This window comes from Mobula hypostoma, chromosome 4 (genome assembly GCF_963921235.1).
Source record: "Mobula hypostoma chromosome 4, sMobHyp1.1, whole genome shotgun sequence".
Taxonomy (NCBI): Eukaryota; Metazoa; Chordata; class Chondrichthyes; order Myliobatiformes; family Myliobatidae; genus Mobula; species Mobula hypostoma.
Genome location: NC_086100.1, coordinates 151,376,201 through 151,398,635, shown reverse-complemented (window position 1 = coordinate 151,398,635; position 22,435 = coordinate 151,376,201). Strand labels below are relative to the sequence as shown.

Sequence of the window (22,435 nt, the reverse complement as noted above, 5' to 3'; positions counted from 1 at the left end):
TTATTTCTTTGTCCATATTGTTAACCAGTAACGCTGAGGCATAGATCCCTATGGTCCGTTTTACCCATTGTAGTATTTTTCATTTACCATTTTCCTTGTTCCCATCCATTTACTAAAGTTACATGACGAGTATCTCTTTCCTGTAAATACATGACTTGTATTGATCAGCTGATTTTTTTTTAAGAACTGATAGATTCTGATAACTTCCTCAAGTCAACAGGTTTTTAAGACCATAAGACCAAGGAGCAGGATTAGGGTATTCGGTCCATCGAGTCTATTCTACCATTTGATCATAACCGACTTACTGCATGTTCCCTCTCAACCATGGTCTCCTGCCTTCTCCCCATAATCTTTGGCATCCTTACTAATCAACATCCAAGCAACCTCCACTTCAGATATACCCCATGACTTGGCCTCCACAGCCATCAAGGTAATCATTCATCAGATTCACCACCCTCTGGCTAAAGACTAGTCCCTGGTTCTAAAGGGATGTCCTTGCAATCTGAGACTCTCCCGCTATTGGAAACCGCCTCTCCATGTTCACTCTATCTAGGCCTTTCAATATTTGGTAGGTTTCAATGAGATCCACCCCCATTCTTCTAAACTCCAGTGAATACAGACCCAGCGCCATGAAACACTCCTCATACGTTAACACATTCATTCCTGGAACCATTCTCGTAAACGTCCTCTGGATCCTTTCCAACACCAGCACATCCTTTCTTAGAGATGGGGCCCAAAACTGCTCTCAGTACTCCAAATTCGGTCTGACCTGTGCCTTATAAAAGTCATAGAACATAGAGCAGTACAGCACAGTACAGACCCTATGGCTCACAAGTTTATGCCGACTTTTCACCTACTCCAAGATCAATTTGATGCTTCCTTTCTGCATAGCCTTCCAATTTTCTTTCATTCATGTACCTATCCAAGAATCTCTTAAATGTCCCTAATATATCTACCTCTACCACTGCCCCTGGCAGCTCGTTCCACCTATCTACTATTCTCTATGTAAAAAAAAACACTTATCTCTGACATCACCCCATACCTTTCTCCAAACACCTTAAAATGAGCCTTCTATATGTAACAATGTCAAATACCTTATACAATACATCCTCTGCTTTACCTTCATAAATTTGTTTTGCCACCTTCACAAAGAATTCAATCAGGTTTATGAGGCATGACCTGCCCCTCACAAATCTATGTAGACTATTTCTGATAATACTATGCTTCTCCAAATGTCCATAAATCCTGTCTCTAAGAAACCTCTTCAATAATTTACCCACCACTCGCTGGTTTATAATTTCCAGTGTTAACCCTATGTCTTACTTGAACAAAAGAATAACACTTGCCACCCTCCAATCATTTGGTTGTACTTCTGTGGTCAGCGAGGACGCAAAAATCATCACCAAATGCGCAGCAATATCTTCCCATAGTAACCTTGGGTTATCCTATGCAACCCCTGGGACTTACCTAGCCTAATGTTTTTCAAAAGTTTCAGCACATTCTCTTTCTCAACATTGACAAGTTTCAGCATACCAGCCTGTTTCATGCTGTCATCACATTTATCAAGGCCCTTCTCACTGAAGCAAAGTACTCACTAAGGACCTCTACTATGATACCAGGCAAGTTCCCTCGTTTATCCCTGATCAGTTCTACCCTCTCTCTAGTCATCCTCCTGTTCTTCACATATGTGTAGAATGCCTTGGGGTTTTCTTTAATCCTACTTGCTAAGGCTTTTTCATGCTCCCTTCTGGCTCTCCTATGTCCATTCTTCAGCTCCTTCCTGGCTACCTTGTAACTCTCCAGAACCCTGTCTGAAACTTGCTTGTGAAACCTTAAGTAAGCTTCTTTCTTCCTCTTGACTATGTATTCCACATCTCTTGTCAACCGTGGTTCCTTCATTCTACCATCCTTTCCCTGCTTCAGTGGCACAAACCTATCCAGAACCCCATGAAAGTGCTCCCTAAACAATCTCTATATTTCTGTTCCCAATTTGCGCTCTTATGTTTCTACCTAATAGTATGATAATTCACCTTCTCTCAATTAAATATTTTCCTATACCGTCTGCTCGTATCCCTCCCCAAAGCTATGATAAATGTCAGGGTGTTGTGGTCACTCTCTCCGAAGTGCTCACCCACCGACTGATCAGTAACCTTCCACTTCCCTACACTGTATTCCATCTGTCACTTCTTTGGCCATTCTCCTAATCTGTCTAGATCATTCTGCAAACTCCCTGCTTCCTCAAATCTACCTATCCCTCCACCTATCTTTGTATCATCTACAAACTTGGTGGCTCTCAATTCCACCAACCAGATTATTAAAATGATGTGAAAAGTAGTGAACCCGGCATTGCCCCCTGCAGAACATCTGTAGTCATTAGTAGCCAACCAGAATAGGTCCCCTTTATTCTTATTCTTTGCCTCCTGCTAGTCAGCCAACGTTCGGTCCATGCTAGTTTTCCTGCAATACCATAGGACCTTATGTTGTTTAACAGCCTTGTATGTGGCTTCTTGTCAAAAGTCTTCTGAAAATCCAAGCAAACGATATCTTCTGACTCTCCTTTATCTATCCTGCCTGTTATTTCTTCAAAGAATTCCAAAAGATTTGTCAGGCAAGATTTCCACTTCAGGAAACCATGCTGACTTCAGCCTATTTTATCATCTGTGTCCAAGTACCCCATGACCTCATCCTTAATAATGGACTCGAACATTTTGCCAACCTCTGAAATCAGGCTAAATGACATGTAAATTCCTGATAATTGCATTTCCCCCCTTCTTAAAGTGGTGACTGGGCATTTGCAATTTTCTAGTCCTCTGGAACTATTCCAGATCTAGTGATACTGAAAGATTGTTACTTATTGCCTCCACAATCTCTTCAGAACCCTAGGTGTAGTCCATCCGTTCCAGGTGACTTAAGTACCTTCAGACCTTTCAGATTCCCAAGCACCTTTGCCTTAGAAATAGCAACTACATTCACTTCTGCCTTCAACACTTGAAATTTGGGCATACTGCTGCTATCTTCCACAGAGTAAACTTTTATTTGCCAGGTGTCTAGTTTGGAAATTTTGCAAATATTTAAGAAAATAGCACTGTAAGTTTGCATTCTAACTAGCAATTTCCTCACTTTTCACTACCCTGGAATAAAATCTATCTGGATTGAAGAGAGATTATTCCTATTGAGTTTCATTATTTTCCTTCTGACCATTTTAAACTTGCATTAGATCCCATGAGTTCAGTGCATGGAAACAATAAATTTGTTGCCAATTAAATATTTCATTCTTAAAGCTTTTAAGTAATTCATATAGAGTCCTTGGTGTCCACATTTCCGAGGAGCTCACCTGGTCCCTGAACTCCTCCATCCTGATCAAAAAGGCGCAACAGAGCCTTTATTTCCTGCGGAGCATCAAGAAAGCTCACCTCTGTCCCAGGATACTGACGGACTTTTACCTCTGTACCATTGAGAGCATACTCACCAACTACATCTCAGTGTAGTATGGCAATTGTCCAGTATTGGACCGCAAAGCACTCCAGCCTGTGGTGAAAACTGCCCAGCGGATTATCAGCACCCAATTGCCCACCATTGAGAACATCTACCATAAACGCTGCCTGGACAGGGCAAAAAGCATTATCAGAGATGCATCTCACCCTAACCATGGACTTTTTACTCTCCTCCCATCCAGTAGGCTCTACAGGAGCCTCCAGTCCCGCACCAGCAGGCACAGGAAGAGCTTCTTCCCTGAGGCTGTGACACTGCTGAACCTCTCATCACAACACTAAGCAGTATTGCATCTGTATTGTACTGTCTCAGTACTTTTATATTTGTGTGCTGTAGCACTTTTTTATTCGCAGTTATTTTGTAAATAACTCTATTCTTTGCATTTCTGGTCAGATGCTAAATGCATTTCATTGGCCTTGTATCTGTACTTGGCACAATGACAATAAAGTTGAATCTAATCTAATCTCATTTAGCTTTGAGCTTTTTTGGGGAATGCATTCAAGAGGACACTGATGTGGGGTACCTCAGAATATTTCCATATTTACAGGAGCATTCTTCCAACATAGCATAAAATATTCTCCAGATGGTATAATCCTTGCATCTAAAATATTGATTTTGTATCAAGATAAGAATTAATTAATGATTCTCAAGTTGATGATTTGTATTTCAAATGATAGGTAATGAAAACAATTACTGGTGTGGAAAAGGCAGAGTTACTCCCTGGTGACCGTGACAACCTTGCCATCCAGACTCGAGGTGGGCCAGAGAAACATGAGGTGACAGGATGGGTGTTGGTAAGTTTTTAATCCTGATCTGAGAATATTAATTAGAAAGTTAAATAAATTTTATAAAAGAAAATGTTAAAACTTCATTTATTGTACTTGTTACAGTAGATCTTGCACACAAACTAATCTCAAGTCAGTGCACATTACAGGACTAAATATCATTTTAAAGTATTTCATAGGATGTGAAGCCCTTTGGGCTGTCAGCACCTAATACGTTCTTTCTTTGTGTAATGATATGGCTACCCATGAAGTAAAACTCTTTCAATTCCACTTCAGAAATAAAGGAATACAAATTACCCAAAATAGAATTTAATTACACACCTCACCATGGAAGTTAGCATTTCCTTTCTCTACACTAAACTGTGACAACCTCTCTGACTGCAAATTTTGTCATTTATCATGGTCAGTTCTATGTTGAATTCTGTCTCTGAATGGGTGGAAAAAGCAGAATTGAGACTGATGCCATCTCCTCTGAAGAAACTTTTAATGTTACCACTTCAGTATGTGTTCAGCCCAGATCAGACTGTCCTTTATGTAACTAGTTTTAAAATAATGCATAGTGGAGTCTTGAAATCTATCAAAAGGCTTTTTTCCCCGTATCTATTCTGCTAAATTCTTTTAACATTGTTCACATTTTAAACGAGCCTGAACAAACTTGAACTGCAACACTGTTGCTGCCTTAACTATTTGTAACTTGCTTTACATTTTCACATAAAATGCAACTAATGTATTTGAACAATGGATTAAAATTACAGAATGTTCCTTATTAAAGCACCTAAAACCTAGCACTAATGGCGCTAAGTTTGTAGTTTCTCTGTGAGGCAAGTTTGTATCTTCGTTCCCAGTTTTCAATAGAATCCAAACGAAAATAGCCACTTGCAATTAATAAACCTCTGAGAAACATTCTATGGTGCTTAAGCAAAAAGTAGAATGAGACTTGGACCTAGAAATTTATTCTTGTCACCCACATTTTACAAATGTAAAATAGGAACACAAGTTTTCTGTAACACAAAATTATTACAGACAAGGGGGCCACTCAGCCTATCAAAACTGTCATTTTGTTTTGGTATTTTATTTAGTAGGGGCTTGTAAATTATTCTTATTTGTCTCTCCAAATCCCTGCAGAATGAATATATTATTTCCACCACCCTTCCAGTTAGTGAATTCATGAGCTTTTTTTTCCTTTTGCTCCAAATTTTAAATCAGTGTCTGCTAATAAAAACTCTTCCTTTTGTTTACTAAATCTAAACCAGCTGTTACTTTATCTTTGCTTTAAAATCAATCCCAATGCCTCCAGACTAACCTTGTAGCTGTATTCTCTCATCAGTAGATCTGTGCAAATAAATATGTGCCATATATATTTTCTTTGGAACGCCCACATTTTTCCTTAAGCATTACAATTGGAAGTGGATACAATATTCTACCTTAAGTTTGTTCTGTGTAAGTTCAACATAATTTCCTTTATTTTGTACTCATATATATATAAAGCCTGAGGAACCCAAATGCTTTCCTCACAACTGCCACTACATGTATGAATCTATATAAGTGAAGGCATGTACATTGGTAAATTAAAATTATTTTTAAAAATGTACAGATATGGGAAATTTGAACTAAAAAACATGAAGTGGTAGAAAGACTCAACAGGTCGGGCAGTATCTGTAGAAGAGAAACTAGGTTAACATTTCAGATAAAGACCCCCTGGAGAGAACTGAGATAAAGGAAAGATACGGAGGGAGAGATACAACAAAAGGAATACTGTATCTCTGATAACCCAGGGTTTCTATTGGTAATAAAGTGTTGCTGACGCCTTCTACTCGAGGGAAGATAGAAAAATGAACAAAAAACAAAAGCACACATAACTGCTGCAAAACATTGGTCAAATTGATTAAGTGCCTAGCAGTGAAACCAGTGTCAATCAAGATAAAGAATATTACAGATGAATAATTGACAGGAGTTCTGGCAGGTCTAATGCAAGAAAAGTGAGTTCCTAAGTATCTTGAATTCAATATTGAGTCATGAAGGCTGCAACATATTCCAACAGAAGATGGGGTGCTGACCTCAAACTTAGATTGGACCTTGTAACACTGTGCAGGAACTGAGTGTGGTCAGAGGGTGAGTGAGATGGAGATTTAGAGAGACAAACAACTGGAAGTTCAGGGTTGGAAAAAAAGTGGTCTGCAAATCAGTTGCCCAATTATGAAGCAGTTTCTTTTGAAAATGAACTAGAAAGTTCTCTATCACGGGCTGCCACCAAAATACTAATTCCTCCTTGTGAGTCTGCAGAAATCCCAAAAGCTTTTCTACCAGACCACCCCAAAATGCACCCATTCATAGCCTCATTGAAGTTAATTGCTGGGAAACAAGCCAACATGTTATCCAAAACTGCTAAGCTATCCTGCTTTCTTTCGATCCCTGAATGACATCCAAAATATACTAATACTAAATATACTAAAACTTACACATTTTGTTCCCAATATACTGTCTATTTAGACAAGAGTTCAAAGTGGTGGTGGTGTGGGGGGGGGGGGGGAGGAGGAGAAGCGAGGAGGAAGCTGATGACATTAGGTGTGGGAATTAAATTTAAGAGTGTGGGACCTATTTTCTGATGATAGGGCTAATGATTCAGAGTAAGAACAGGCCAGAACATACTGCAAATTTGAATGGGTAAGTTGAGTAGTGTTAAATCTGAGACTTCGGAGAGCAAGAAATAAACCATAAACACAATTTTAAAGGTATCATGGCTCCCTTCCTGTTTGTTTAGATTTCTCCACTCACTAAAGCAGATGCAGGAGAATATGAATGCCATGCATCTAACACCAAGGGAGAGGCTGCAGCTACTGGAAGTATACATGTGGTTGATGAACTTAAAGGTAAGTGCAGCAAATGATGGGTGTCATATACAGGTGTGCTTCAGCATTCCAAGTTTAACTGAAGAAATTTATGACAGGTTGCCAATAAGACATAAAACCACAAAAGATGGTCAGGGACATTTAGCCAAGCATGCAAAAACACCTCCATCAGCTCCTCCTCCAAGTGATGCACCAAAATTGATATAGTTTATCATCTCTGGATTCAAATCTTTGAAATCTTCAGTCCTCAAAAACTCCCATCTTCTTCTCACCATCCCTGAAAACCCCAAACCTCCTTTCTCCTCAGACACTACCAACACTCTTCCCCCTTCTGATCCCAGCTCTAATCATGCCATGTCACCATTCCCTCTGGCCTTCGCCTCTCCAAGGCAAGACTTTCTGTCCTTGGGTCGGGCCTCACTTTTGTCCCTCTGCGCCTAAACCTCGGTGAGTTCTGCGCCTGCCATTACGCCGTGCCTTTCTTCCACCTCCTCCATCTCCAAGCCTGCATCTTTGGCAAGAACTCTCCACCCCACACCCATGACCGTTTCTCCCATCTTAACACTCTCCCTCTTCTTGAAAACCTCACCCTGGGCTTCTGCCTGCACTGGACCTTTTTCAATACTCTCTCCACTCCCCCTGCACTGCTCCTAACCTCACCATCAAACACGCAGATAAAGTGGGTGCTGTAGTAGTCTGGCAAACTATATTTCTTCCCACCCTGTTAATTGTAAAAATGCTATCCCCTTCTCTCAATTCCTCCATCTCCACCACATCTGCTCTCAGGATGAGGCTTTTCATTGCAGAATGAAGGAGTTGCCCTCCTCTTTTAAAAAAAAATAAAAGCGGGGGGGGGGGCTTCCTTTCCTCCACCATCCATGCTGCCTTCAACTACATCTCTTCCATTTCACGCACATCTGCACTTACCCCATCCTTCCACCAGCCTACCAGGGATAGGGTTCTTGTTCTCACGTACCACCCCAACAGCCTCTGTATCCAGCATTTAATTCTTCGCAACTTCTATCATCTCCAGTGGGAACCCACCACCAAGTACATCTTTCCCTCCCCCCCCACCCACTTTCTGCATTCCACAGGGATCACTCCCTCGTTCATTCATTCCTCCCCACTGATCCCCCTTCTGGCACTTATCCTTGTAAGCAGAACAAGTGCTACACCTGCCCCTACATCTCCTCCCTCACTATCATTCATAGCCCCAAACAGTCCTTCCAGGTGAGGTGACACTTCACCTGTGAGTCTGTTGGGGGTCATATACTGTGTCCTGTTCTCCCAGCACGACCTCCTGTATATCGGTGAGACCAGACGTAGATTGGGAGACCACTTCCCCAAGCACCTACGCTCCATTTGCCAGAAGAAGCGGGTTCTCCCAGTGGCCACCCATTTTAATTCCACTTCCCATTCTCATATGCCAATCCATGGCCTCCTCTACTGTTGAGATAAGGCCACACTGAGAATGGAGCAACAAAACCTTGGGTTCTGTCTGGGTAGCCTCCGATCTGATGGCAAGAACATCAGTTTCTCAAGCTTCTGATAATGCTTCCCCACCCCCTTTTCCCCCTCTCACCTCATCTCCTTGCCTGCCCATCACCTCACTCTGGTGCTTTTCCCCCTTTTCTTCCATAGCCTTCTGTCTTCTATTAGATTCCCACTTCTCCAGCCCTGTATCTCTTTCACCAATCAACTTCCCAGCTCTTTACTTCATTCCTCCCCCTCCCGGTTTCACCTATCAGTCTTGTTTCTCTCTCTCCCCTCCCCCCACCTTTTAAATCTATTCATCTTTTTACCTCCAAGTCCTGCTGAAGGGCCTTGGCCCAAAATGTCAACCGTACTTTGTTCAGCTCCTTCAGCATTTTGTGTGTGTTGCTTGAATTTTCATCACCTGCAGATTTTTTTTTGTTTGTGAATGTCATTGCCAGTGTATGTCAGCTGAGCTGGCACCAAATATTCCTATGGAAGTAGAAGACTTATGACAAAGACTGTGTGTAGCTACAGCAGTTATATTCGGATGCTAAAACAAATGGATGGTTATTATAAATGATCCCGTGAAATGCACTCAACTTGCCAACTATGCAAGAACCATATTTTTTTCCTATTAACCTCTGGTGTTTTGTCCTGCAGAGAATGCATGAGAAAAATGACGAAAGGCAGCCTGAACCACAAGCACGGCTACTTGCAGGGAATTCTGTGACTAAGTGTAGACTCTGCGCAATGTGTTTTTCCATATCCTATAAATTAAGTTTTACAGGGACATCTATCTCATTCTTCTACACTGTATTAATTCAGTTACTTATTATGGTTTATGTAGCTTTTATATTTACTCTGCTTGCAATAAGATGTAAATCAATAAGTACAAGGGGAAGAAGTTGTTATATTATCAAGCAAAGAAAATAAACAAAATTTACATAAAACTTAAAATACAGAAGTTTATTTTTGTTCTCACAAAATCTACTTACAACACTGGCAAAAAAATAAATTCACAACTGAGAACATACAAATAAAAGTGTGGCTCAAGATCTGGTACTTGAACAAGAAATGCCCTTTTCTGTACCAACTTGTGCACTTAGTTCTGCAAGTAACTTTGCCAGTCACATATTTCCTTATCTATATTTAAGATGGTTTGGCTGTGTGATGATCATGTTCAGTCCATCATGAAACCATCATTCGTGGTGCAATACTCATTGACATCAATTCCTGAAAGAGAAGTTTACAGGCGTAGGGCATCCGGACCAAAGAAATCTGCAAATCAAACAAGATAAATAAAAATCAATTTTGTAAAACAGTAATTCAAATTTTGTTCCTTTAATAATGATACTGACATTTCTGACTGGCCACAGTTTATCCTCATTAAAAATCATGCTTATGAATGATGCCTTCAGTTACCGTCGAGAAATCAGAGCCACTTACATCAGCCAAACCTTGTAAAGACTAGAGCTACACTGTAATTTATGGTGGATGAGGTCCAATCCAGCAAGCTGCTTTCTTCAGCTTCTTAAGGGTTGTTGAAGCTGCACTCACCCCAGCAGGTGGAGTTTTTATTCACCTTAGTAATGTGCCAAGCAGGAGATTAATTACTTGTCTCATTAAATTCAGCTTCTGACCTGCTCATGTACTCACTATATTTATGTGGTTAGTCTAGTTCAGAGGTTCCCAGCCTTTTTTATGCCATGGATCCCTACCATTAATCCAGCGTAGACCCCAGGCTGGGAACCCCTGGTCTAGTTGAACTCTTAATCACTGGTGACCTCCTCCATCTAAAATGTTGAAGATGGAGGCTCAGCCAGAGTAATGCCATTGAGTGCCAGGGACAGGTGGTTAAGACTCTTCTGTTGGTTACTGACATTGTTGAGAAGCCAAAACAAAACAAAAGATGCTGGATATCTGAAATAAAACCAGAAAATGTAGGGAATTCAGGAGGTCAGATAGCATCTCTCTGTGCAAAGAACAGTTAATGTATCAGACTGGAGATTTTTCTGTCTGAACACTCTTAACAATGGTCTTCAATTGAAAACATTAACTTGCTTTCTCTTTCCCCAGATTCTGCCAGACCTGCTGAGTATTTCCTGTTTTAAATTTATGACACTGCCTGTGAGTTTCATGAACAAATGATGTTCACCATCTATCATCCCATGACTAAATATTGTCTAGAATTCAGGGGCTACCAACCTGGGGTCCATGGACCTCTTGCTTAATGGTATTGGTTCATGGCATAAAAATGGTTGGGAACCCCAGTCAATATCCTGCTGCACAGAGGCATGAACTACTAACATTCCCAATTTCAGCTTAAATAGTGAATGGAAGACTAGGGATAAAGTATTGAAATGGAGCTTATGGGGCTATGAAGATTGAATAGAGAAGATTACAACACAGTACAGGTCCTTCAGCCCACAATACAGTGCCAACCTTTTAACTTACTTTAAGGTCAATCTAACCCTTCCCTCCCACATAGCCCTTGATTTTTCTATCATTCATGTGCCTAAGATTTTCTTATATGTCCCTAATGCATCTGCTTCTACCATCATTCCCAGCAACAGCTTCTACACATCCACCACTGACCTGCAGCCATCTTCCTTTGAGCAAGTTAGAGTCAAATCACTAGATCGTTTTCAGTCACTTGAATGTCACCTTGAATTTCAGGCTTTTGGTCCACATACAGACCAATGAATTGATAATTTTTTTTCTGGACAAACTGGGCAATGGTGGTCAGGTTATTAGCAAAAAAAAAATACTTGTTACAACATCTTTCATCATTTTGTTGAATAACTAACAGTATGCTGATTGGGTTTATAAATACGATTATTGGATTTTGCTGCTTTTTACAGAACTTGGTAACTTGCTTTATATGTTTGGGTAGATGTCTCCATTGTAACCACTTAGCAGCTTAGATTGTAGTGTGGTTATTTCTGAGCAGAACTCTCCAGTTCTAAAGCCGTAATACAGTTTTGTCCCATATTCAATAATATGTCTTTTCTTGATTGTCTGGGGTGAAATCATGTCAGGAAAGCCATCAGAACCAATTCAGGTCTGTTTCAGACTTTTGGCCCTTGACCTCTTGGAATTGAATGGAGGTTATTCAAATACCCAGTACAGAATCTTACAATAAGGGGGGAGAGTTCAATTTCAGACTGAATATATTTCCATTAAAATCAGAGATGAAAAGTACAATTAAAATAATTCACCAAGCCAAACTAATCGCCTGCAATGGGCCTATTTTAGGCTTCAAGCACCACCAGAAGATACATTATGCCAGATACAGAAAGACTTCTGAGTGGAGTGATCCTTCACCTACCTGACTCACAATCTGCAGATCATTTAAAACGGTCACAGTTATCTAGAAACTATAGCAGGGAAGTGTAAAATAGCTTTAGGACAGCACTGTTATTATAGAGATTCCCACATAGCTGCTTTCCTCAATTAGATGCAACATACTGACACTGGCTGTTCATGCACATAGAAATGCAATAATTCAAATACAGAAACCACAATCTGTCTTTTGAATAGGGAAACCCTCAACCAAAATTGCAACTGTGCCGTCATATATGCTGCATGTTCTGTATAGACAAATAGCATACTTACTCAACAAATCAGAAAGATATCCCACATTACTCTGAACAACTATCATATCTTAGAAATTGTGTGGCTAAAATCTACCAAATGTCCATGCTACAGAAAACCACAATTTCATACATACCTGAGTTTTGTTACGGCATCCTCTGCATTCGTAAGTGTGTGTTCTAGTATTGGCAATTGCCATGAGCCCACACAGATTGCATACATGCACCTGATATGGATCAGAAACCTCAAATAGCCTCTCTCTCAAAAACTGGGCTGCACCATGAGCAATCTGACAATCTCGTTCCATCTCCCCAAAACGCAGACCACCATCACTGAAAAAGAAGATCAAATCACATTTTACTGCTAGGAGCAAAGGCTAATAAATTAAAGCCAGATGTCTTTCTGAATTCTATCCCAGCAGTTATTCCTGAGTTTAGGAAAGAACCGAACAGAATCCTGATATCAGCCTCATCCCATTCTTATGTAATAAGTCTGGCCTTACTAGATATATCTTGACCCATAAACAAAAATACAACACAGCAAACCTGTTTACAAAAATTTGCTCAAGAATTTGCACACAGGTTGAACAATTATTGAATAATTACAAAACAAAATAATGTAAACTGGAAATGAAAGGTCTTGGCAGCCAAAAGATAATGAACAGGAGATAGCCCACGTGGCATTACACTGGAATAAGACCATAAGATAGGAGTAGAATTAGGCCATTTGCCCCATCGAGTCTGCTCCACCATTTCATCATGGCTGATCCATTTCACTCTCAGCCCCAATCTCCTGCCTTCTCCCCATAACACTTTATGACCTAAATAATTAAGAATCTTCAGCCACCTCTTTCAGAACCCAGGGGTGTAAACTATCGAGTCCAGGCGACTTAATTACCTTCAAACTTTTCAGTTTCCCAGGCACAGTCTCCCTAATAATGACAACTTCTCTCACTTCTGCCGCCTGACACACTCATACTTCTGGCATACTGCTAGTGATTCCACAGTCAACAATGATACAAAATACCTATTCAGTTTGTCCACCATTTCCTTGTCCCATATTACTAACTCTCCAGCAGCATTTTCCAGCTGTTTGGTATCTACTCTCGCCCCTCTTTTACTCTTTACCTATCTGAAGAAACTGTTAATTTATTAATTGAACATAGAAGAGTATATACAGCACAAGAACAGGCCACTTGGCCCACAATGTTGTGCTGAACAGCTAAAAAAGCAAATCAAAAACACCCAAACACTAATCCCTCCTACCTACACCATGTCCATAATCACTCCATCTTCCTTATATCCATGTGCCTGTTGAAACGTTTCTTAAAAACCTCTAATGTATTTGCCTCTACTGCCATACCAGATAGCACATTCCAGGCATCTATGACTCTGGGTTAAAAACTTGTCCCTCACTTCCTCCTTGAACCTAACCCCTCTCACCTTCAATGCATGCCTTCTGGTATTAGGCATTTTAACCATGGGAAACAGATACTTTCTGTCCACTCTATCTATGCTCTCATAACCTTATAAACCACTATCAGATCTCCCCTCAGCCTCCAACACTCCACAGATATACAGCGCAGAATAGGCCCTTATGGGCCATTGAGCTGTGCCACCCAGCAATCTACCAATTTAATCCTAGCCTAATCATAGGACAATTTACAACAACCAATTAACCTACCAACTAGTTAAGTCTTTGGACTGTGGGAGGAAACCAGAGCACCCAAAGGAAACCCACGCAGTCACAGGGAGAACATACAAAATCCTTACAGCAGTGATGGGAATTGAACTAGAGTCATTGATACTGTAAAGCATTGTGCTAACCCCTACGCTACCATGCAGCACTCATGGTATCCTCTTTAATATTATTGGCTAGCTTAACTTCGTATTCTATCCCTTCCCTCTTCATGACTTTTTAAGTTGCTTTCTATTGGTTTTTAAAAGCATTCCAATCCTCTCACTTCCCACTAATTTGAGCTCTATTATATGCCCTCTCTTTGGCTTTGACTTCCCTCATCAGCCACAGTTGCGTTATCCTGCCTTCAGAATACTACTTCTTCTTTGGGATGTATCTATCTTGCGCCTTTGGAATTGCTCCTAGAAACTCCAGCCATTGCTGTTCTGCCATCATCCCTGCTAGTGCCCCCTTCCAATCTACTTTGGGCAGCTCCTCTCATGCCTCTGTAATTCCCTTTACACCACTGTAATACAGAAACATCTGACTTTAGCTTCTCCCTCTTGAAGTGCAAGGTGAATGCCAACATATTATGATCACTCTCCCCTAAAGGTTCCTTTACCTTACGCTCTATAAATCAATTCCAGTTCATTGCACTATATTTGAAAATTGCTCAAAATTGTCAGATTCAAAAATTGGAAAATATTAGCTAAATTTCAGCTTACCGAGATCTACCTTCCATAGGTTGCCTATTAAGGATCTGAACAGGTCCTCTTGCACGGGAATGAATTTTGTCATCTACCATATGTTTCAAGCGCTGATAGTAAGTAGGACCAATAAAGATCTGTGATGTGAGCTTACGTCCTGTGAATCCATTGTACAAAACCTAAAACGAGAGGGAACATATCATTAATTGTTTGCTTTTATGCAAAAAAAAGCAATTATACATCCTAACCTGGATCTAGGGTCCAATCTCAAGAATACAGCCTCAGAATAAATCGACATCTTTAGAACTGAGGTTACTAAGAATTTCTTCAGAGTGATGAATCTGAGGAATTCACTGCCACAGAGTGCTGTGGATGCCTAGTCATTTTATTTGCATGGTAAGGGTACATTTAAGACAGAGACTGATAGGTTCTTCATTGGTCAGGGGGTTAAGGGTAAAGAGAGTAGGTGCAAAAATAGAGTTGAAAAACAGAAATCAGCCATGATTGAATGGTGGAGCAGACTCAATGGATTGAACGGCCTAATTCTGCTGTTACCTTGTGGTCTAATAGCTTGCAAAAAATCCTTTCTGTATAATAATATCAGTTAACTTCTGGGACCTATATGCTAATATCAAATGATTAAATGCACATGAATAGCAGTCCAGAAAATCATGCCAAAAACTTAAAACTACTTTTGTTTTTGAGTGCACTTTGGGATGATTTATTCTAAAGGTGGCACAGACAAATTTATTCTTTTTGTTGACTTCATTTGTACTGTTTCATTTGTTTGGAATGTATTGAAATGAATCAAAAGATTTCCATTCAATTTTTGAATTATACTTTTCATGGATACTTCATTAAGAGCCCACAATGTAGAAAAAGGAAGGAGGAAATACTCATTTAGATGATTCCAAGATTTTCCTCTTCAAATAAAAAAAGGCTAATTTCTTGGGAGATATCTCTGTTCAGTTAAGTGTCAAAGTATTTAATGTTTACTTGGAAACTGAAAGAAAAGGAAATACATCTAACGATATTCAAGCTGCGAGAAGAGTGCTCTGTCACTCTTATTAAAAAGCCGTGCCAAACTGAATAAATTCTTTTCTGTGTGCATACACATATACACACAGGAAAAATTACCTCATTGCCTCGGAGGTGATACCCATAGTCCGATAGCAAGTTTGAAATCTTCTGTACGTTAACAGCATCGTTGAAAGGTGTTGCATCACCAATTTCACCCTTATTTGCTGATACCTGGAAGTATAACAAAAGAATGAGAATACAATCAAATTATAATTACATAAAGTTAATTTCTGATTGACTTTAAACAAACCTTCCCTTGCAGACACTCAATCAAGTGACCAATTGTCATTCGAGATGGAATGGCATGTGGATTGATTATAATATCTGGGGTGATACCTTCGCATGTGAATGGCATGTCCTACGAAGCAAAAATAACCAAAGAATTAATGTTAATGGTGAGCAAAAAGGATAAAAGCTATGTAGATAACACCCATTTGTTTTAAAAATTGTTATTTCCAACAAATTATATTTTGTAGTGCCTTTACTATAGATGCTTCATCAGAGGGATACCAAACAAATAACATAATGCTACAAAAGGATATATTAAAGCAAAGGATCTAAAAGATTTTCCACGAATATATTAACAATCATCTTAATCAAGCAGAGTCAGAGATGCCGGTAGGTTAATGGAGGGAATTTCTTGAGGCGTTTAAGGTCTGTACCATCAGAAGGCCCTTTAAACTGTTCTCTTGTCTGATAGTCACATACATCTGGAAACGGTCGTTTTAAAATGAATTTATAGATATTATAAATCCATTGAAAACATGAAAGAACTATTAATTTACAACAGACACATATAGAAATAATAAAATTAAACCAAGAAAACCCCTAATTTCTGATGGTCACCCATTCAAGATGCAGTCATGATTGTTGTAAAACTGGAAGGCCTGAAGCAAGCTGCATCAGGCCCCACGACTCAGCAATGCACTGAACACTTCTACACAGAACCACAAGATTAACTGCAGAGCAACAGGATGGCCACCACATTTCTGTCTTCCATGCGCTGTTTCTTTGTCATGGAAACCCAAACAGAATGTGCTAATGAGCACATGGCAAACAGCCATCAGCATCCTCTTGCCCAAAATATGGCCATTATACAAGTAAATATGTAAGCTATGGGTAATAAGGTTGTTACTTGCCAGGAGGTCAAAAAGTAGATGAAACTTATTTAAGCCTTTTTATGAACCATGAAAAATAGCAAATTTTATTCTAAAACAGGAATTCAGTCACTATTCCCTTTTATTTTTTGCCTGGCTTGTTAAACAGTTCCTCCATTTTCTGCTTTTATTTTAAGAATTCCAGGGTGTGTAGTTCAAATTTTGATATTCAGCTATTTATCCACAATTTCAAATCAATGTTTTGAATCCATAATGCAAGAACATCTCACCTCTTGTCTGTACTGGATACCACATGTACCCTTCTGACCATGGCGACTGGCAAACTTATCTCCAATTTGCGGAATTCGGACAGATCTCACCTGCACACAAAGAGCATGTGGGTTAAACATTCCTAATTAAGTGAAAAGTGATATAATTTTCATTTGAATTTTTTTATTCCAGCTTTTGGGCCTCAATAGAAGGGTTATGAAAGTTACATCTGCACAAATTATATCAATGGTGTACAAACTAAAATTGCTGCATTGATGTACTGATCCAATTTCAGCCTTGCAAAGTGTGTGTGTGTATATACACACACACACACTCGGTGCCAGGCGAATAACCTCTTCCTCAATATAAACAAGACAAAGGAGATGGTTATCAACTTCAGGAGAACTAACCCCCCCCCCCCCCCTTTACATTGATGGCACAGCAGTGGAAACTGCAAGCTGTTTCAAATTCCTGGGAGACCATGTCATACACAACCATTCATGGTTCCAAAGTCAAGAAAGCCCACCAACCCCTCTGCTTTAGGAGGAGGCTGAAGAAAGCTGGACTTTGCACATCCATACTCATGTTATTCTACAGATGTGCAGTAGAGAGCACCCTTAACAAGCTGCATCACTGCTTGGTACAGAAAATGCACTGTGGTGGACAGGAAGGCTCTGCAACATGTAGTCAAAACTGCCCAATGCATCACTGGCACCAGCCAACCTGCCATCAATAGATATATACGGAAAGGTGATGGAAAAGGGCCAGTAACATCACGAAGGATTCCACATACTCTGCTCATGGACTGTTTGTCCCAATCCCATCACGAATGAGGATATGTTTCATCCATACCAGGACCACCAGATTCACAAACTGTTACTTTCCCGAAGCTGTATGGTTGTCCACTAACTTAACCACTACTTTATTTCCTGCCTGTCCCCTTATGTACAGCCCAGCGTCATGTTATGGACATACAATCAATCTACAATCTACTTATATATATTGTTTTTTTTTATTATCAGTGTTCTTTATCTTTTGTGGTTTTTTCTGTGCTGCATCAGATGCAGAGTAACAATTATTTGATCTCCTTACACTTGTGTATAGGAAATGACATTAAGCAATCTTGAATTTTGAACTCCAATATGGTGGGAATATGGCACATTTTAAACACATTTTGAGAGGGTGAAAGTAGGCATTCAATTTGAATCATAATGAAAATGCTCCAACCATTTCTTTAGATGGGAAAGTCTAAACTCATCAATAGATGAGTGGCATCCAAGCTAGAATAGTGCTTTACATGCAGAACACATGGGAGATGGAGTTCCCATAAATCTAGTGTCTTTGTGTTATTAAAGGTTATTATAAATTTGAGAGATTTGACAACTGGCTACTGCTGCAGCATATGGCTGTTTTGTAGATTTTTAAAATTTTTCTTTATGTAATATTCATACACCAAGGAGATACAGTATTTAGTTTTTGATTCTTGCCTGTCCATCAATAGCCAAATCATATTGAAAGTTTAGCCTACTAATTCCCAGAAAACTGCTGCTGAAGGTTATAATGTTAACAATTGTCAAGAGAAGGTTAAACTACCTCTTGTTGGCTGTCACTATTTTTGAACAATTGTATGATGCAATGTTACTTACAACTTACTAGCTCAAACAGAAGGGACGTGAATGTGAAGAATTACAAAAGGAGGTAATACCTCAATCGTCTGTAAACAGGACAACCTTTGTAAAGAAAGAATGCTGTTGAAAAACTCAAGTTGAGTCCATGACTCAGGGAACCAAAGGGACTATAAACATAATCTCACATACAACTGGTGCCCACGAGCAGCAGTTATTTTCATCTTATAAGTTCCCAATGTCCAGTCACTGAAATTAAATAAAACCCCGAAATGCCGGACACACTAAGTAAGGCAGTATCTATGGAAAAAGACGCAGATCTGACATTTCATGTGGAAGACTCAATATGACAGTCTTTGATCTGAAATGTTTTGTTTTTCCACAGATGCTGCTCAATCATCTGAGTGTTTCATTTTTATTTCAGATTGTCAGTATCAGCAGTTTGTTGACTTTCATTCACTAATAATTTAAGTTTGACCAGGGCTCCAGGGTTACGTTTTAACTTGAGTATAATGTGCAGTCACAAGCAGTCATTTTCCCCTTTAGTATTCTGTTTTAATTCATGTTTGATCCAAAGTTGCAAATGAGCAGTGAACCCAACCAAACCCAAACTGAGTATCAGTGAGTGGCTACATGCTGTTTGACAGCAATACTGACATCTATTAATCTAATTAATAGATTGCTATGGCTATTTCAGCAGGTTGGGTTCCTCCTAATAATCATAGGACAGCAAGCTTCCGAAACAGATGGCAGGATAATCAAAAAAGTGACAAATTTTGTGCTATACAATCCCTATTCTAAGTTGAAGGATAAACCTAACTATCCATTCAATTTTTAAGCAATGATCTGCAAATCTTCTAATAATCTCTTCAGTATTAAAACTGTTCTGCCTTGAAAAAAAATTCCACTAAAACATGCACCAACAGTTTTCTGTGTATGTCAGGGAAAATCTCTGCAACTCTTATTGCCAAAATGCATTCTTACTTCATTTTGTAAAAATATTGTGAAGGGATGACATATTGATGATTTTGGTGTTTGAATAAAGAAATTAAAACTATAATAAAAATAAAAAGTTACCCTAATTTTGCAAAATTTGTATCCCTCTTGGTTTAGTGTTACCATGACCTGGTCCACAATACCAGTCTCACTTGTCCGCAGGAAGGTGCTGCAATCTCGCTTTGTGTACCGCCGATTTGTGCTCTCAAGCTCATCTTCATTTTCTGGCAGAGTTACAGTTTTGCCAATGATTACATCATCGCCTGAAACCCGCACACCAGGTGCTATTAATCCATCTTCATCCAACTTCTCATAAATAGCATGCCTCATACCTATACCAAAGACACAAAGCAACAAGAAAAATAGCTGTCACTGAATCTATTTTAGTTGAAACTGACTAACATGTCAGGAATTGTTTTTTTAATACCCACACTCGCATAACATTTGACTTCATTTTCTGCAGCAGTTTCAGTAATGAAACTTACATTAAATAAAACTAATACATTCGTAAATTTACTAATGAATATATTTTTGATCAGAAGTGATAAAAAATTTTGGTACAAGGGGTCATACAAAATGCTTTTGTCTTATATGGGAGAAGCTATATCCAATTGCTGTAAACTAGGAAAATATTAAATACATGATAGGTCTGTCCATTTGTTCAGTTAAACTTCATGTGTCCTCAACAGGTGTTCCACTAACAGGTCAACTCTGTTTGAACTGCAAATTCATACACATAGAAGTTAGGACAGATCTGGACTGAAATACAACACTTTGGTATTTCAAGGTTCACACACACATTCTGGGCTTTGAGATGTGACCAAAAATGACAAGACTACAATAAGGTGTAAATGCTTCAGAGTAAAGAGAAGATTTTCCTGGAAAACTGTAAGAGTCCAGCTTAACCTTTACTTTTATTGGAGAAAACAGTACTTATTATCTCAATCTCAATGGAGTGTTAATCCAGTCCACAAGACAAACTCAAACATTAAAATGTGCACAGGCAACATTTTACAATTCAGATCTCAATCAACAAGGTAAAAACAAATTCTGACTCACCCTGGCAAGTTTCCCGTGTAGGCCTCTCAAATACCTCTTCCTGATCAAAACCCTTTTTCGATTCCTGCTCTTTATATGAACGGTAGAACACAGACCTAACAAACACAAATTTGGTTACATGGAAAAATAGCAGTTTACATACATTTAAAGTACTGAAGACATAAACAAGTTAAACAAACCTGAAATAACCCCTGTCCACCGCAGACCGATTCATGATGACAGAATCTTCTTGGTTATAACCAGTATACGAAGCAATTGCTACTATAGAGTTTATACCTAAAAACAGAACAATGTGAACATTTCCACAAGGTTCATAATAATGTCCAGATCATTTTTGGATACAGTATTAAGGTATTTGTGAAAGCTGACAAGCTCAGTATTTATACTGTGGTGTTACGTTCATGAAACACAGGTAACAGAAAATGAACCACACACAAAATGCTGGAAGAACTAGACAAGTCAGGCAGCATCTGTGGAGGGGAACAAACAGTTGACATTTCAGACCAGAAATTAGGTGGGTAGATGGGGAGGGGAAGATGAAGTAAAAAGCTGGGAGGTGATGGGTAGAGTGAACTGGTAGTTACGCCCCCCTCCCTGCTTTTCTCTTATTTCATTCACCATTCTGGTTCCCTTTTTACCTCTTCTCTTCCCTTCCCTTTGCCTGCCCATCACTTGCCTCTGGTTCCTCTCCTCCTTCCCTTTCTTCCATGGTCCAGTCCTTTCCTATTAGATTTCTCCTTCAGCCCTTTACCTTTTGCACTTCTTACTTTCCAGTTTCTTACTCCTCCCCCACCCCTCACCCCACCACTTTTCCTCAGCTGATCTTATTACCTATCACTTGACAGCTTATACAGCTCCCCCCACCCCCGCCACCTTCCCTTCCAATCCAATCCTGATGATCAAAACATTGACTGTTTATTGCCCCTTACAGATGCTACCTGACTTGCTGAGTTCCTCCAACACTGTGTGTATTGCTCAGATTTCCAGCATCTGAAGAATCTCTTGCATTTATAATGGAAAGTGAATTGCAAACTTAAAGTGTTAGATTTAAATTGTAACGTTGCCCTATAGTTATGAATAAAGATAACTGCTTTCAAAATAAGCTTCACAGTGAAAAGATTAAAATGAACACCAAAGCACTTCAAATACATAATTTCTACTTCTGTAACTTCTTAAATGGCATTCAAACGTATGATCAGGGTTAACACAATAAAGAGATTGGGCTTTACTTCAACAATGGCATCTACACTGATTCCATGTACTTGTAACATCTAGTTTTTTTTTAATTTTATCAGTCACTCACCAGCTGGTAGCTCTCTGAATCGCAGGTACTCCATGGAACGTGTTGTAACAAGTGGTTTCTGTGGATAGTACAGCACATGTGCCAGGGTGTCCATTCGCACATGGAAGTTGGTAATATAAACTCCCATAGCTTGTTTACCCATAGCAGATTGATACGTATTTCTGGGAGACTAGAATAATAGATGGAAAAGACAGCAAGACAGTAAATCCACCTTCAAGTAAATTGTTACTTTCAGCATTAGTTTTATAGAACATATAATTAAAATTTCCCTACACCTCCCCACGGGTATGATAATGCAACTAGAACTGATAGAACAAAGACCCTTTATGATAATCAATGATGTTTCTTCTCTCAAATCAAAAGTTGTTAAATTACTAGTAACACATGAAGGGGACAGGAGGAAAACAAATATTGCACCTGAATTG

At 39.3% G+C, this 22,435-nt stretch overlaps 2 protein-coding genes across 2 annotated transcripts in view; one reads left to right on the top strand and one right to left on the bottom strand.

Annotated features, from left to right (window-relative positions):
- igfbp7 (insulin-like growth factor binding protein 7) overlaps positions 1 to 9,525 on the top strand; it is a 36,543-nt gene extending 27,018 nt beyond the window's left edge. Inside the window, exons 3-5 of the mRNA XM_063046723.1 lie at positions 4,170 to 4,286; positions 7,039 to 7,147; positions 9,263 to 9,525. Of these exons, the coding sequence (XP_062902793.1) occupies positions 4,170 to 4,286; positions 7,039 to 7,147; positions 9,263 to 9,273 (237 nt within the window). The 3' untranslated portion in view covers positions 9,274 to 9,525. The remainder of the gene's footprint in view (positions 1 to 4,169; positions 4,287 to 7,038; positions 7,148 to 9,262) is intronic.
- Positions 9,526 to 9,569: 44 nt separating this feature from the next.
- polr2b (RNA polymerase II subunit B) overlaps positions 9,570 to 22,435 on the bottom strand; it is a 53,145-nt gene continuing 40,279 nt past the window's right edge. Inside the window, exons 16-25 of the mRNA XM_063046722.1 lie at positions 22,011 to 22,179; positions 20,887 to 20,983; positions 20,708 to 20,802; positions 19,730 to 19,980; positions 17,048 to 17,137; positions 15,911 to 16,018; positions 15,718 to 15,831; positions 14,599 to 14,759; positions 12,333 to 12,528; positions 9,570 to 9,880 (exon numbers count right to left, since the gene is read on the bottom strand). Coding sequence (XP_062902792.1) covers positions 9,791 to 9,880; positions 12,333 to 12,528; positions 14,599 to 14,759; positions 15,718 to 15,831; positions 15,911 to 16,018; positions 17,048 to 17,137; positions 19,730 to 19,980; positions 20,708 to 20,802; positions 20,887 to 20,983; positions 22,011 to 22,179 — 1,371 coding nt within the window. The 3' untranslated portion in view covers positions 9,570 to 9,790. The remainder of the gene's footprint in view (positions 9,881 to 12,332; positions 12,529 to 14,598; positions 14,760 to 15,717; positions 15,832 to 15,910; positions 16,019 to 17,047; positions 17,138 to 19,729; positions 19,981 to 20,707; positions 20,803 to 20,886; positions 20,984 to 22,010; positions 22,180 to 22,435) is intronic.